The sequence below is a fragment of the Meles meles genome, chromosome 2 (assembly GCF_922984935.1).
Source record: "Meles meles chromosome 2, mMelMel3.1 paternal haplotype, whole genome shotgun sequence".
Taxonomy (NCBI): domain Eukaryota; kingdom Metazoa; phylum Chordata; class Mammalia; order Carnivora; family Mustelidae; genus Meles; species Meles meles.
The window spans coordinates 26,950,729-26,965,598 of NC_060067.1; the positions used below are offsets into that span (position 1 = coordinate 26,950,729).

Sequence of the window (14,870 nt, forward strand, 5' to 3'; positions counted from 1 at the left end):
GAATTACACACGTGCCTTCATTTCTCCAGGACGGAGGCCTTGAAACAGAAGAGCTGCTCCGGAGATGCGCCTGGCTGCGGCTTTCCTGGGTGTGCCCCCGACGTGGTTGCATGACACGGAGCTTTTTTGGTGTGTGGCTTCTGTGGCCCCAGTCCCAGAGCCTCTGGCTGGACAGGGTATAGGTAGCTCTAGGGTGGGTTTTAGGCACCTGTGATTTTTATTTTTTTTAAGTGCCACAGCTGATTGTGATAAGCCTCCGAAACTGAGAATCCACGGTGTTAGACAGGCAGCTCGGCAAGGACAGGACATTCGGCACAGGGCCTGGCACATCTGTGCCAGCTGCTCAACCGAGGATTACAGGAGGAGGAGTGAAGAGCTGTGGTGAGCTAGAATGGAAGAGTTGCTGTGCCGAAGGCAGTGCTTGTCAGATGTCACTGTCCGCAGGAATTACCTGGGGATCTTGTTAAAATGCAGAGTCAGATTCAGTGGGTCTGGAGTAGGGGACGAGATTCTGCATTTCTAGCACCCAGCTTCGGGAGCACACTTAGAACAGCAAGTCCCAAGGGGAAAAGAAAGAGACCAGTTTCTTTCTTCCCTACAGCTTTCAAGTGCACAGAGTTTTGGACTTGGAATCCTGCTAGGTAGATCTCGAAGCCCGTTTCCTCATCTCTTTATAACACAAAGAGGAAGGTGATAAAATACCTTTTGCACAGCATTTTTGGGGAGACTCAAAGGAGATCGTGCTGCCTGTGAAAGCATTTTATGAACTGCGATGCTCTCACACATTACGTTTTGTAGTCCTCATTCTTTTAGGGAATTAATGGTTTCCTTCAGTTTGCTCAAAGCACAAAGCTATTGTTAAAAGAAATTGAACAGATTTAGGGAAAGCTACCAATAAGTTGAGGTAGTTTATGGATACACCGAACACCGGGAAGGACAACACACCGACCTCTGAGACTCCCTGGTTTATTGGAATTCTGCTTTCGTTTTGACCGGTTGTCTGCAGTTAGTGGGCATTTTGGGAGGAGTGGGGTGGGGGTGGGGGTTGGGCACAAGCAGAGGCAAAATTCACCTTGTGGTGTGGTTCTGAGTGCAGGTGCTAGGAAGCAGGGGGGTTCCCTTCTCACTGGTTTGTGGTGGGAGAGGAATGGGGCTAGGGAGAGCCCCACAGCTCTCTCCCACTCAGCCCTGCCCTGTAGCAGATGATAGGACAGTAGGGAGGCCCTCTGATTTATTCCCCAAGTCAGACACTTCTCAGAGTGTGGAGGGATGTACTCCAGGTGGTTACTGGGTATTACTGATCTACTGTAGGTACAGGCAGAGTTATTCAGCACAGACCAGGCCTGGGGTCAGCCCAAGGTTAAGCCGCCAAAGGACACGGCCATTTAAATGCAGCATTTCAGGGTGCTTTATTTATTGGGGATACTGCCTTATCCACCTGAGAGAGGCAGTATGGTCTACAGGGGGAGGGCAAATAAAAATAAAAAAGTGACCTTCAGAACTGGTGTGTATTGAATGCTGCAGTTTCTTCCCATTCCCAATCTTCACTCTTTTTATTCACACTTTTCCCCTATGTCTTTGAATCACTTGAATGTCATAGTAGTTTTCCTTAAATCTGTTCAACTTTGTTTAATCTGGCCTCGTTTTATGCTAAGACATCTGTGAGGTAATGGGTTTGATGAGCTAGTTATATGCTTTTCTAATGCATATCAAAAACATAATTCCTAGAGATGCAAATATCAGAATCATTCTGGTGTACACCTGAAACTAATGTAGTGCTGTATGTCAATGATAAGTCAATAAAAAGACACAGAGTTGCTAGAGTTGGAAGTGTTCCTACTTGAGCTACCTAAGATGATCTCACCTTCCTCTGGGATTCGTGGTTCTAGTTTGGGGAGGCATTGGCTCAGATAAGAGGTTCTTCATGGCGGGTTCAATTAACTGGCTATTTGAGGACTCCCCCCTTTTTGGTAAGTAATCTCTTTGTCCACCGTGGGTCTCGAACTCATGACCCCAAGATCAAGAGTCTTATGCTCTACCGACTGAGCCTGCCAGGCACCCCTGGAGGACACTGTTATACCAGTTAGTAGATGACAGGTTGGTCAGCTTCCTCGAAAGGCCGGTTAGCCTGTGGAGGAGGTCTGGTTGCACGTCCCCCGCTGCTGTGGGTTGGGTGTGAGAGTTGCTGTTGTTCCCACTCCCAGAGACGCCGCTCGTCACCCGTAACATGGGGGTGACAGGAGAACTTCCCTCCCTGGGGCGTTGTGGGGCTGAAATGGAGTCATTAATGTCCGGTGCTTACCCAGGACCTGACCGTTCTTCTAGTGTTTTCTTCTAGTGACCCTGGCTTTTGCACTAGCGCTGGAGTGCAAACGAGGGAGCAGAACGTGCCGGTGTCCCCGTCTCAGGTTCCAGTGTCGACGCTGCCACTCTGCAGCTTTCCAGACACCGGCCGGTGACTCAGCCTCTCTGAGTCTGAGACGAGGAACCCCTCCTGCTGGGAGCAGCGTGAGAGGAGGAGCTCCACGGGGCAGGGTAACCCGGCTTCCAGTCGGAGACCGGACAGGGCCAGGGCGAGCGCAAAGGGGACAGAAGGAGGAAGAAGCTGTGATTTCCTACTGAAATGTCGACGGTAGACAAAGAGCTGATGGCGTGTGTTCGTCCCTTTCCTGATGATGAGGGCACATCACGTAGGCGGAGACTTTTCGCCATCTCGTAGGCATCCAACAGACTCTTGTATTACCTGGCACACACAGTTCGGTGTTCCTAGCTGAGAAGCACAAGAAGTAGCTAAGCTCCGTTTCTTTTTCTTTTTTTTTTTTAAGATTTTATTTACTTATTTATTTGAGAGAGAGGGAGAGAGAGCGTGAGTACGCGTGCACCTGCACAAGCCGAGGAGGGGGCCCAGGGAGAAGCAGACGTCCCGCACAGCAGGTGGCAGGCAGGGAGCCCTCCATGGGGCTCCATCCCAGCACCCTGGGATCATGACCTGAGCCAAAGGCAAAACGCTTCACCGACTGAGCCACATAGGTGCCCCTAAGCTCCGTTTCTTCTTTAAAAAAAAAAAACAAAAACAAAAACAAACCTTAAAGTTTTAAAAAAAATGAGTTCCCACCGTAGGAATTTCTGACTGTGCAGAAGGCTGTAGTGTTGACGATATACGCGCCATCCAGTCCTTGCCTCCGCGGTTGCTCCTCGCAGTTCCTCTGCTTCCGTTCATTGGTATCTTATGCACGTAGAAGGAGATATGTTTATTTCTCTCGTAGTTTTAAAAAAACATGGGCGTACTTTTAGCCTGTGCTGGTCTATCCTGATCTGCCCCTTGCTTTCTGTGCCTTGGAGGTGGGCGGGGCTAGTCTGGGAAGAGCGTCCTCATTCTTTTTTAATGGCTTGCGGAGTATTCAGTTCCTTGAATGTACTGCCCTGGCTTAACCAGCCCCCCACAATGGGCAGAAAGGTCGTTTTCCAGTCTCTGGCTTTTACAAACAAGGCTGTAGGGGACATCTATCCATCCATATGTCCACATGTCATTTTCCCATGTGGGGATAGAGCTGTCCCCTCATTTCTTAGAGACGGGTTTGCATTTGTAACTTGGATGTATTTCGCCCAATTGCCCTCCACCAGCAGCAATATGTGCGACTCGTTACCCACAGCCTTGCCAAAGCTGTGTGCTCTCCAGAACCTTTGTGGTCTCTGCCAGTCAGGGGGACAATGGTGTCCTCGTACACTTGTCGTTTGTGTTCCTTTCCTTAGAAGGGAGCTTGAGCAGCAATTCACACATTCAGGAAAACAAGCTCCATTTCACTTAACTGTTTTGTTGTTGGCAATTATTTTCCGAGTCTGTAGGGAAGGACCAGTTTTACTTTGCTTTTCAATCTGTCACAGGCTGGTATTTTTGTAAAATACAATAAAAAAGAATTATTAGCAAAATGGGAGTTAAAAACTCCCAAGATACATAAGCACACAAACCCCTCTTTTTTATGATTAAACTTGACAGATACAAAATTACTCTATCCATTCGTCTTACCTGTTCTTAGTTTCTGAACTTAGCTCATGGCAGTAATAATACCTTGAGTGATATTGCTGTAAAGAATTCCTGACTCATCTCTTTTCTCCCATTGCCACCCTGTTTGGGGATGAGAGAAGAGAGCACAGAATTTTCTATTTTCTTTTTTTTTTTAAAGACTTTATTTATTTGTCAGAGAGTGAGCAAGCACAGGCAGAGGGAGAAGCAGGCTCCCCGCAGAGCAAGGACCCTGATGGGGGCTCGATCCTAGGACCCTGAGATCTTGACCTGATCCGAAGGCAGACACAACTGGCAGGGCCACCGAGGTGCCCCGAATTTTATGTTTTCTCTTTCACAGTCAGTACTGGATGCTTTCATTCCATTAGGGTGAAATACGTCTGATGGTGCAGGACTGATCCAGAGGGCAGGGGTGCCACACAGACCCATCCGGCTACACTAACATTCTCCCATGCTGTGATGGGGTGCTGGTGTCCTGGTGTTTCATTGATGAAGACCTCGAGCTTGAGTAACTAGCGGGCGTTGGGTGGGTGGAGAACGCTCAAAATCCCCACGTAAGTCAAGTTTGCAGAGCTGTTCTCTTTGACCTGGGGCTTTGCTGGGAGCCCGGGCCTTCCCGTGCCGCTTTTCTGGGGACTGATGTGACAGCAGGGGCTCCGGGGTAAAGTAGGAGCTGCGGAGACCTCATAAGCAGGGTGGCGTTCTTGGTGGCTTTGTTGTAGAACGTTGGATTCGGAAGGAGTTTTTGCTTGTAGCACACTGAGTTCAGTGACTGTGGGTGAAATTTCCTTTTTCTCCCCCTCAGCCAGAAGATAGACACTGACCAGGATCTTTTGTTCTGCTTTTGAGTTGAAATTTTCTCTTTGCACGAGGACTTTTTTACGCTGTCGCTAGGCATGTGGAGAGCTGTTTTACAAACCAGGGTCTCTGGCTGCTCTTTAATGTCCCTTCCCGTGATGACTGGGGATCATTACGTATCCCAGGGTCATCTTTCTTCAGCAGCAGACGTCTTTGTTTCTGTGTTATGATCATTAAATGAAGTCATGTTGAGATTTTTTTTTTCACTTCTTTCTCCCTACCCAGTATCCTGTAAGGCATGGAAATGGCCCGCTACCATGGCGCAGGTTGGAAATGTACTTTAACTGCCGTCTTGTGGATGACGGCCCCCGGGGAAAGCCTGGAGAGGCCCGGGAGGTGGCTGAGCGCTCTCGCACCAGGAGCTGGGGTTGCAGTGTGACGGTGTTCAGATCCTGGGTTCACAGCAGACCTCTGCTTCATACGAACACCTGACCTTGGCCAGGTCCTCAACCTCCGTTAACCTCATTTCCCTTAGCTATGAAATGGGGCTGGGGGGTCCCCGGGAATGATTTTTCTGAATGGAGAGTTTTGTTCAGTGTTGCTCCCTGGGACTGGATGACCGATCTGCCGTCTGAGCAGGACCACCTTGGGCTGTCGCGCCCCCAGGGGTTAGGTGACGAGGGCATGAGTGACCGAGAGCCAGGGACCATGTGCTCAGAGGCAGCTCTGGCTCTCTGCCTAGTCCCTGGATCTGCAGCTTGGGAATTACTAAAAATATGAATGAGAAGATCCCCTCTCCTGACTGGCGGTCAGGGGCCTGGGCTAGGAAGCGGAATGGCCTACATTATTGTCGTGTCCCTGCCTTTACAGGCAGAGCGAAGGTGAGCAGGTTCTCTCCCTTTCTTCAGGCGTAGAACAGGGATAATAAGTGTAATCTGGCTTGGGCTGGACGAGAGCGGACGAGAGGAAGGGAGTGTATAGACGTGCAGTCTCTGAATGCGTGGCCCCTGCCACTTACCCCTTCCCCGCGTTGGCCACATTACTCAGTCGGCAGATTGATGTCAGCGCCTTATTACACGCCAGAGGCTCTGTTAGGTCCTGGCAAACCAACCGGACTTGATAGAGCCTGTCCTCATGGAGGTTATGGTCTCGTGTAGAGATCACCAGGCTTTTCGGTCAAGGGCTAGATGGTAAATATATTGGGCTTTTTGGGCCACAGTGTCTCTGTCACAACTACTCCACTATTGTGAAAGTAGCTGCAATAAATCAGTGGCAAATTGTGACCGTATGCCAGTACAACTTCATTTACAAAAGTAGCTGAGCCGGATTTGGTCCGTGGACCATCACTTCCCAACCTGTGGTTCAGTGGGAAGACATGTTAAATAATCACCAGGATGTTTTTACAAATCATGGTAGGTTGTATGAAGTTCCATACAGGGTTCTGTGAGAGAGAAAGGTCAAGGAAGGTAGCTTTGAAGAAGTGGCATCGAAGCAGACTGGTGAGGAGAAGGCAGCCGGAGAAGGGAAAGTGGGGGCCGTAGCTCAAGGGCCAGAGAAGTGGCCACACTAGTTCTGAGCCTGCGTTTCTGTCTTTTAGAGGTACAGTGGATATTTTGTTCAGAATTACAGCCTCCATTTCTCCTTTCTAGAGGTATGACAGATAGCTCACAGCTTCCTTTGGATTTAAAAAAAAAAAAAAAAAAGGAAAATTTCCTGATATATAATTCATACCAATTCTCTCCCCTTTCCCCACCCCTTCACCCTGTTATAATCTTAACACTGAGAATTGAGTGAGCTGTATTAATAACACATTTTGGGGTGCCTGGCTGGCTCAGCCTGGAGCGTGTGACTTTTTTTTTTGGAACAAGAGAGAGAACGAGAGTGTGCGCATGAGTGGGGGAAGGGACAAAGGGAGAAGGAGAATCCAAGCAATTCCACACTGAGCATGTTGCTTGTTGTGGGGCTCGAGCTCACAACCCTGAGATCATGACCTGAGCCAAAATCAAGAGTTGGATGCTTCACGTGCCAGGTGCCTCTGGAGCATGTGACTCTTGATCACAGGGGTTGTGGGTTGTGAGTTTGAGACCCATGTTGAGTGTAAGAGGTTACTTTAAAATTAAAAAAAAAAAAAGTCTAAAAAAATGTATTTTGTTATGGGTTCTTGTGGTAGGTTCTTTTTCTATTACATTGTTTTCCTTATGTAACTGTCAGTAACTAAAAATTTACAAGTTAGAGTAGTAAGATTGCACATTATTTCATTATTTGGTATAAAGTGTTTTACCCCCTTAGAACTCATTTCTATTTTATTTTAAAGATTTTATTTATTTTTGAGAGAGCGAGAGAGTATAGTAGAGGAGAGGGACAGAGGGGGAAGCGGGCTCTCTGGTGACCGGGAGTCTGATGCGGGGCTTGGATTGTGACCTGAGCCAAAGGTAGACACTTAACGGATTGAGCCATCCAGGTCCCCTCATTTCTACTTTTTGATGCTGTTTTCTCTTTTTACGTTGTTAAACTTAATATTATTTTCTTCTCCTGCTTGGCTAAAGGTTCACAGGGCTTAAAACCATTTGGGGCAAAAAAAAAAAAAAAAAAAAAAAAAAAAAGTCCGTTTTCCTATTGACTACATCCCAAGTTTTTCCTGACTTCCAACCTCCGTTGTACATTTGCTTTAAACAGGTTGCAGTGTCCCGTAGAGATTTTACAGAAAAGGACAGGTGTGCTGCTCACCATGGCTATTTCCTGGGGTGCCTTGGAGTTAGGAGTTTGCCTGTACAGCTTTGTGACCTCTTCAAGTTTTCCTTCTGCCATTCTGGGATTCTCCTGACCCTCCTTGAGAGTCAGAACGGTTTCATGGGCAAGGGCATCCTGGGATGAGTTCAAACCCAGTTCGCCGCACTTGGCTGTGCGAACTTGGACAAAGTTCCCTCCTGTCTCTAGGTCCCAGTCCTCTTATCTTGAAAATGGGGACAATAATGGCATTCACCTGTAGAGTTAAATGGTGAGGTGATGGTAGCAGGAGTAAAATACACATCCCGTCCTGACGGCAGTGACTGGGCGTAGTAAGGCTGACGTGTGTTATCATTCGTTGTTATGATGACTAATTATGCAACTCCTCCGTAACCATCCCGAAATTGTGGCAGGTGGCTCCTGACTCACCCTGGGCTCTTGGGCTGTGTCACCTCGTTTTGTTTCACTCTCTCTGGGAGGCTGTGAGAATGACCCTCAGTCACCAGAAGTCAGGGACCACTGGTCCTTGTGAAAACTCGTTCTTGGTGTACGTTTGTACTTTGAAAACTTTACTTGATAAGTAGAATGGCCTTTTGAACATAGACCTAAAAATGTGTTTTCAGCCAACCACATTCACTTTGTCATATATTTCAACCCTTGGCTTATTATTAAAGACTTGTTCTCTGAGTACTTAGGAAATCCTTACATGTTGTTTTTGGCCTTTTGTGTGTGTGTCCCTTCTTTGTGCAAACTCGAGCAAGGCTGCCTATCCTAGGATGCGAAGAAATGGGCTGTCCTGAGGTGATCTTGGGCAAGGAGGCGTACGTCTCTGGACCTTGGTTTTTTTGTCTGTGAAATGGGTCTAGGTGATCTCCAGGGACGCTTCCTGGTCCCTGCGGTTTTCTGCTCCGGCACTTCCATATGATGGCGATAGTCTCATCGGCTTTTATAGACCCTATAGTGTCGTTCTGATTGCATCATTCTCTGGGGCGAGAGTCTGTGTCTTTTGTATCCCCCCGTGGAAGACATTCTAATATGCTTTCCCTATAAACGACTTTTAAAATCGCTTTGAAAAGAAACGCCTTTTCTCTGTGCATCTGAGGCATCTACGATTCACCCTTCCCGGTTGTTCTTGTTGTTTATTTGCTGATTTTGTAGCCCCTCTCGGCAGTCACAGAATTGCTCTCAGAAGGGCTCTGAAGAGCTAACATTACAGTCTTCTTGTTGGAACCTGTCCCAGCCCAGATTCTATTTTTAATAAAGTGTGGCACATTGTTTGTCAAAGGCCACTGAATTTTTTACTGATGGAAATAAGATCTTTGTGCTTCTGTACCTCCAGACCCTGTGATTTACCACCACAGATTGGGTTTTTTGTTCAGCATCTGGCTTCGGAGCAATTACCCTCCGGGCCTCCCACTCCGTCTTTTGTGCTTCTTCCCGTGGCGCGAGCAGGAACGCGGGCTCCCGGCTTTGTAGGCTGCCTTGCCGTTGACATAGTGCTGATGACAGCCGGGTGCTGCTTGACTCTCCCTGCCCCCCCCACCCCCAGCGGTCAGATGGGCTGGACACCAGCCTCCCTCCCCTCTCAGCCAGGAAACCGAGGCCAAGAGAGCAGAGTGACCAACACCAAAAGCAAATTCCTACTGGGAGGAAGGAAATGGCCAGATGCCGTCTGAATTAATGCTGTGGGCTTTAGATAGCTGGTCTGCTGGATATTAGTTTGCTGATTTTTATTAAACTTTTTGTATGACAAAAATAATACATGCTCAGCGTAAAACATGTAAATGGTTGAGAAGAGAACCTGAAAAGCCCCTTGGCGATCTCCGAGCCCCACTCCTAGACCCTGGGGATGACATGAATGATTTCTGCGGTATCCTGGAAGGGGCTTCCTTTAGTGCGGGGGCAGTGAGCGTGGGCAGGCCTGGTCGGTCGTGTTCGTGCGTGGGCCTCAGGTCGAGTGCTGGGCACAAAACAGGGCTCAGCGTCTGTTAATGAAATAAGCGACATTTCCAATATCGGAAACCAGTATCGGAAAACCAGTATTGTCACTCTCTAACGTGCTTTTTAACTTACTACTGTATCTTGGACAGATTTTCATAGCAGTACCTGGGTGGCAACTTTACTTTTGTTTTGTTTTGTTTAAGATTTATTTATTAGGGAGAGAGAGTGAGCAAGCACACGTGAGGGAGCGAGCGAGCGAGAGAGAAACTGAAGCAGATTATGAGCTCAGGGCAGAGGCCGACATGGGGCTTGATCCCACAACCTTGAGATCATAACCTGAGCTGAAACCAAGAGTTGGATATTTAAGCGACTGAGCCACCCAGGTGCCCATTAACTTTACTTTTAAATAGCTGCACGGGACTCTGTCATATGGTTCACTGTAACTTTTTAACTAGTTCGGATTGTTTCCAGCTTGTTTTCTGTTACAAACCTTGCCACGAGGACCCTCTGAGATATTGTCTGCTAGTTGTTCCCTCATTATCCATCTTCCATTTCTATTTTTTTTTTAAAGATTTTATTTATTTGACAGAGAGGCAGGCAGAGAGAGAGGGGGAAGCAGGCTCCCCACTGTGCAGAGAGCCCAATGTAGGGCTCGATCCCAGGACCCTGAGATCATGACCTAAGCCGAAGGCAGACGCTTAACCCACTGAGCCCCCCCAGGCGCCCCTCCATTTTCCATTTCTAATGTTAGCTAGTCATGGCTGCTCAGGTGAAGACCACCCTTGCCAGCCTCCCTCGCAGCTAGGTAGGGATGCCGTATGGATGCCCTAGGTGGGAGGCAGGGCTTATGTGGTGGAAGTTTCCTATTGCTGCTGTGAAAAATCACCACATACTTAGTAGTTTCAAATGACACATTTATGCTCTTAGAGCTCCAGAGGTCAAAAGTCCTAAAATCAAGGTGTCAGCCAGGCTGCACACCTTCCAGAGACTCTAAGGGAGGATGTATTCCCTTGCCTTTTCCAGTGTCTGTGGCTGCCTTCGTCCCACAGCCCACGGCCCCTCCTCCATCTTCACATCCCCTCTCGGAGCTCTGCTTCTTCTGGTGCCTCTCCGCACTGACTCTTGCCTCTTGTCTCCTTCCTCGGTGGACCTTGTAGTTACACCGGGCCCACCCAGATGATCCAGGGTCATCTCCCCATCTCACGATCCTTAAATTAATCGTACCTGCACAATCCTGTTTGCCATGTGGGGTCACAGATTCACAGCTCCAGGGATGAGGGTGCAGACGTCTTTGAGGGGCCATTCTACTTTGACAGGCACTCCCGGAGCCTGGGGGTGGTCAGCGAGGAATTCCCTGAGAGCGTGATGGGGTGCAGCCTGGTGAAGAAGCTGGGGAAGAGCCTTCAGATGGGGTGGGGGGGCGGAATTTGAGGTGTGCTGAGGCGCATCAGGAAAGGAATGAAGGCTGTCGTGACAGGCCAAGTCCTGGCTGGCCAGAGCTGACCCCAGAGACAGCAGGGGGGAGTTGGTGGTTTTAGAGTAGATTTGTGTTTACAGAGAATACTCGTGCTGCCATGTTGATGTGGGGTTAGAGGTGGGCACATGGGTGTTGGCGGCCACTTAGGACGCTGTCATAACTCCGGTGAGAGGTGCTGGTGGCCTGGCCTTGCTGGCGAAGACAGGAGATTAAAGAGAAGCAAATGGCCTGAGAGATGGAAGGAGAGAGAACCCAAAGACAGGGTGGGTGGGTCAGGGAGGGCCCCCAGGCTAGATCTTGTCTCTGCCGGAAAGCAGGCAGCATTGTCATTTACTCTGTGAGGAAAGACCAGGAAAGGGTTGGATTTGCGGGGAAGGAGAGGGGAGGCTCTAGTTTGGAGTAGACTGATTGGGAGCGCCTCAAGCCATTGGAAATGTCCGGATGCATCCAGTCTGAATGAGCTCAGAAGTAAGTTTTCTGGGATGAAGATGAAGTTGGAAATGGTAGCTCCTGCTTGAGGCCTCATGAGTGGTTATTGCCTGGAGAAGAGTCCTCAGTGCCCGGGGAAGGCCGGCCACTCAAAGTGCGCCCTGGAGTTGGCAGTGTTTGGAGCACATCAGGGATGAAGTGGGGGTAGAATCCCAACGAGAGATGTGGAGGTGAGGAAAGAGAGACGAGCCTTCAAGAGTATTACGGACAGTCTCTAACAAATTGTATTCGTGTCCTATTGCTGCTATCACAAATCATATTAACTCAGGGCCTTAAACAATCCGGATTTATCATTTTGCGGTTCTGGAGGTCAGAGCTCTGACGTGGGCCTCCCTGAGCGAACATGGAGGTCATACGGGGTGAATCCTGCCTGGAGGCTCTAGAAGAGACTGTGTCTTCCCTCTTCCAGTTTCTAGAGGTTGCCTGGGTTCCTTGGCTCCTGGCCCCCTTCCTTCATCTTTGAGATTGGCAAAGGCCGATGGAGCCCTTCACACATGGCATCACTCCGATCTATCATTCTGCTTCCGTCTTCCACTTTTAAGGTTGGTTGTGATCACTTTGGACCCACCAAGAGAATCTCGGACAGTCCCGCTATCTTAAGGTCAGCCGACTGGCAAATTAATCCCATCTACAACCTGAATTTCCCTTTGCCATTAAGGAAACATAACCACAAGTTCTAGAAATTAGGACATGGACTCTTCAAAGGACCATTATCCTGCCTGTATGCGTACATTTTTTTTTTTTTTTAAGATTTTATTTATTTACTTGACAGAGATCACAAGTAGGCAGAGAGGCAGGCAGGTAGCGGGGAGGCGGGCGGGGAGGGGGGGGAAGCAGGCTCCCCGCTGAGCAGAGAGCTCGATGCGGGACTCGATCCCAGGACCCTGAGATCATGACCTGAGCTGAAGGCAGAGGCTTAACCCACGGAGCCACCCAGGCACCCCCTCTATGCATACATATTAAGGTGTAAACGGAATGGTGTAAGAAGCCCCACTACCCAGCACTCAGCTTCAACAACCAAATTGTATCCCCACATCTCCCCACCTCAGCACTGGATTTTTTTTTGTTTTTAAAGTTTTTATTTATTTATTTATGTATTTGAGAGCTTGTGCAGGCATAAGAGAGAGTGTGCAAGCTGGGTAGAGGGGCAGAGGGAGTGGGAGAAGGCGGCTCCCCGCTGAGCAGGATTCTGTCCCAGGACCCTGGGATCATGGCCTGAGCCAAAGGCAGACGCTTAACCGGCTGCGCTGTTCAGGGGCCCCTCACCACTGGATTATTTAAAACAAATCTTAGATGTTCTATCTGACTCATCTGTCATTGTTTCGGAATAGAGAGTTCTTTAAAGAAGAGCCGTGATGGGACGGTGACCCTGGGGAGGTCGCTGGGGAAGAGGTGTGGGAAGGTGTGCACGCTTGTATTTTTTAGTGAGAGAGGCACTGAGGCATGCTGAATTCTTCACGTTGACCTTCAGAATCCAGGGCAGAAATGACATGGTGTAAACACTTGCCATGAGCCTTTACAACAGGCATGTTCAATTCTGATGGGAAGGATCTAACCGTAGAGGAGACATCGGCTTGGACAAGAGAGAGGCCTCCTTCATTAACAGAGGGACATAGGTTGGAAGGTTTGGGAGTGAAATTAAGGGAGTTCCTCCCTGCTGGTTTAATTTAATTCAGTTAATTTTTTTTTTTTTTTTTTTTTTTTTTCCTGTATTGAGTTGGAGGCCAGGGAGAGGCACAGAGGAGATCTAGGGGATGTGGAAGTTTTGATGAGCTCCGGGAAGGTTGGAAATTGTCGTCGTGGCGTGGAGAATGAGTGCCCTGAAGAGACATTGTTTGAAGTGGGACATGTTCGGGGCCACTTGGGTAAATTCGGGTGAATCCAGCCAGCTTGGCTGTGTGACTCCCACTAGCGTTGCACATCTGTGTGGGGGTATGTGTTCAGAGAAGGTGGCCAGTTTGGTTCTTGCTGGGTTAGTTTCCACTAGGTGGTGTGCCCAAAGGACAGGATAAAGGTTGTTTGTAAGAGCCATGGAGGTCATGATCCTTGGGCTCTAAGCTGAGTAAGAAAAAAGGGGAGCGAGAGGTGCTGGGGAGCCCATGGAGCTGTGGTGCTGGGATGCTTCAGGAAGCCAGCAGCCAGAGCGGAGCCTGGGTCGAGGTCAGGGTAGCGAGCAGATCCGGAGGACGTCTCTGGGAGTGAGGTGCTAGAGTGGAGTGGAAAAAAAGACCGCTGGAAAACAGGACATCCAGTTACAGAGAGAGTGGACCGTGGAACTGCTCCCCCACATGGGGATGGAGACCACCCTGATGATGGCAGGAGATGGAGGGTAAGGGTAAGTCTTTTGTGAGTGGGTCAGTCAGGGGAGGAGACAGGAAGGGCCTTGCAAGCACTGGGAGGCGTGGGCCTCAGAAGGACAGGTGTTTTGAATAGGTTTTTTCTCTTAAACTCTGTCCTCCGTATGAATGATCACCTCCCCAGCTCCCCCTCCAATGGGAAAGTATTAAGATAGGTTGAAAGAAGCAGACTCGATCCAAGAATTCCTGAATAGCAAAAAGCACGGATCAACTTGAATATATGGCTGCCTCATAAAGGGAGACTTAATGAGCTCTGTCTCCGTGTGCTGTACTTTTATATCTGACATTCCTCCTGGGCTCTAAGCCATATATTCTAATGCTGCTTCCGATATGGCTGTGGGGGGTATTTAATATGCTTTATTTGTATTGATTTATGATTGAGATGGAGCTTTTTTGAATGTTTTTAGTGATTTTGTCTATGCCATAAAATCCTGCTGTAATATGCTAAACATTATTTAAAAGATTCGGCGTTGGGGCGCCTGGGTGGCTCAGTGGGTTAAGCCTCTGCCTTCGGCTCAGGTCATGATCTCAGGGTCCTCGGATCGAGCCCTATGTCAGAATCTCTGCTCAGCAGGGAGCCTGCTTCCCTCTCTCTTTCTGCCTGCCTCTAGGCCTACTTGTGATCTCTCTCTGTCAAATAAATAAATAAAATATTAAAAAAAATAAAAGATTCGGCATTATATATGGGGTTACGTTATTATGAAAGGTGGTGAAAACTACACACACACACACACACACACACACACACACACACACGACCACCAAACTCAAAGTCTCAAAAGACAGGAAAAGGAATTCAGAGTTGTGGGCCGTATAGTGGACCTAGAGGACATGGGAAAACAAAGGATATTATGACAAGGGGATGGAATTGCCATTTCTGCTGTGGTTCTCTTTTCTTAAAATTGGGTTGTTTGCCGTTTAACATTTCTTGTTGACAGGCGACATTTCGACTGGTTCTTGGCCTACCAGTTGGCCATTTCTTCCTGTGAGAGGAGATGCTGATTGTATGAATCAAAAATATGGGGCGCCTGGGTGGCTCAGTGGGTTAAAGCCTCTG

The 14,870-nt window shown here is 48.6% G+C and overlaps 1 protein-coding gene across 3 annotated transcripts in view; it reads left to right on the forward strand.

Moving 5' to 3' along the window:
• The window catches only part of USP46 (ubiquitin specific peptidase 46), a 57,532-nt gene that overhangs the window by 7,759 nt on the left and 34,903 nt on the right, over positions 1-14,870 (forward strand). Inside the window, exon 1 of one of the 3 annotated variants that reach the window (XM_045997211.1) lies at positions 9,918-9,922. The exons of the other annotated variants lie outside the window; for them this stretch is intronic. Within the exon in view, the coding sequence (XP_045853167.1) occupies positions 9,920-9,922 (3 nt within the window). The 5' untranslated portion in view covers positions 9,918-9,919. Of the gene's footprint in view, positions 1-9,917; positions 9,923-14,870 lie in introns of those variants that run through there. 3 annotated transcript variants of the gene reach the window in all.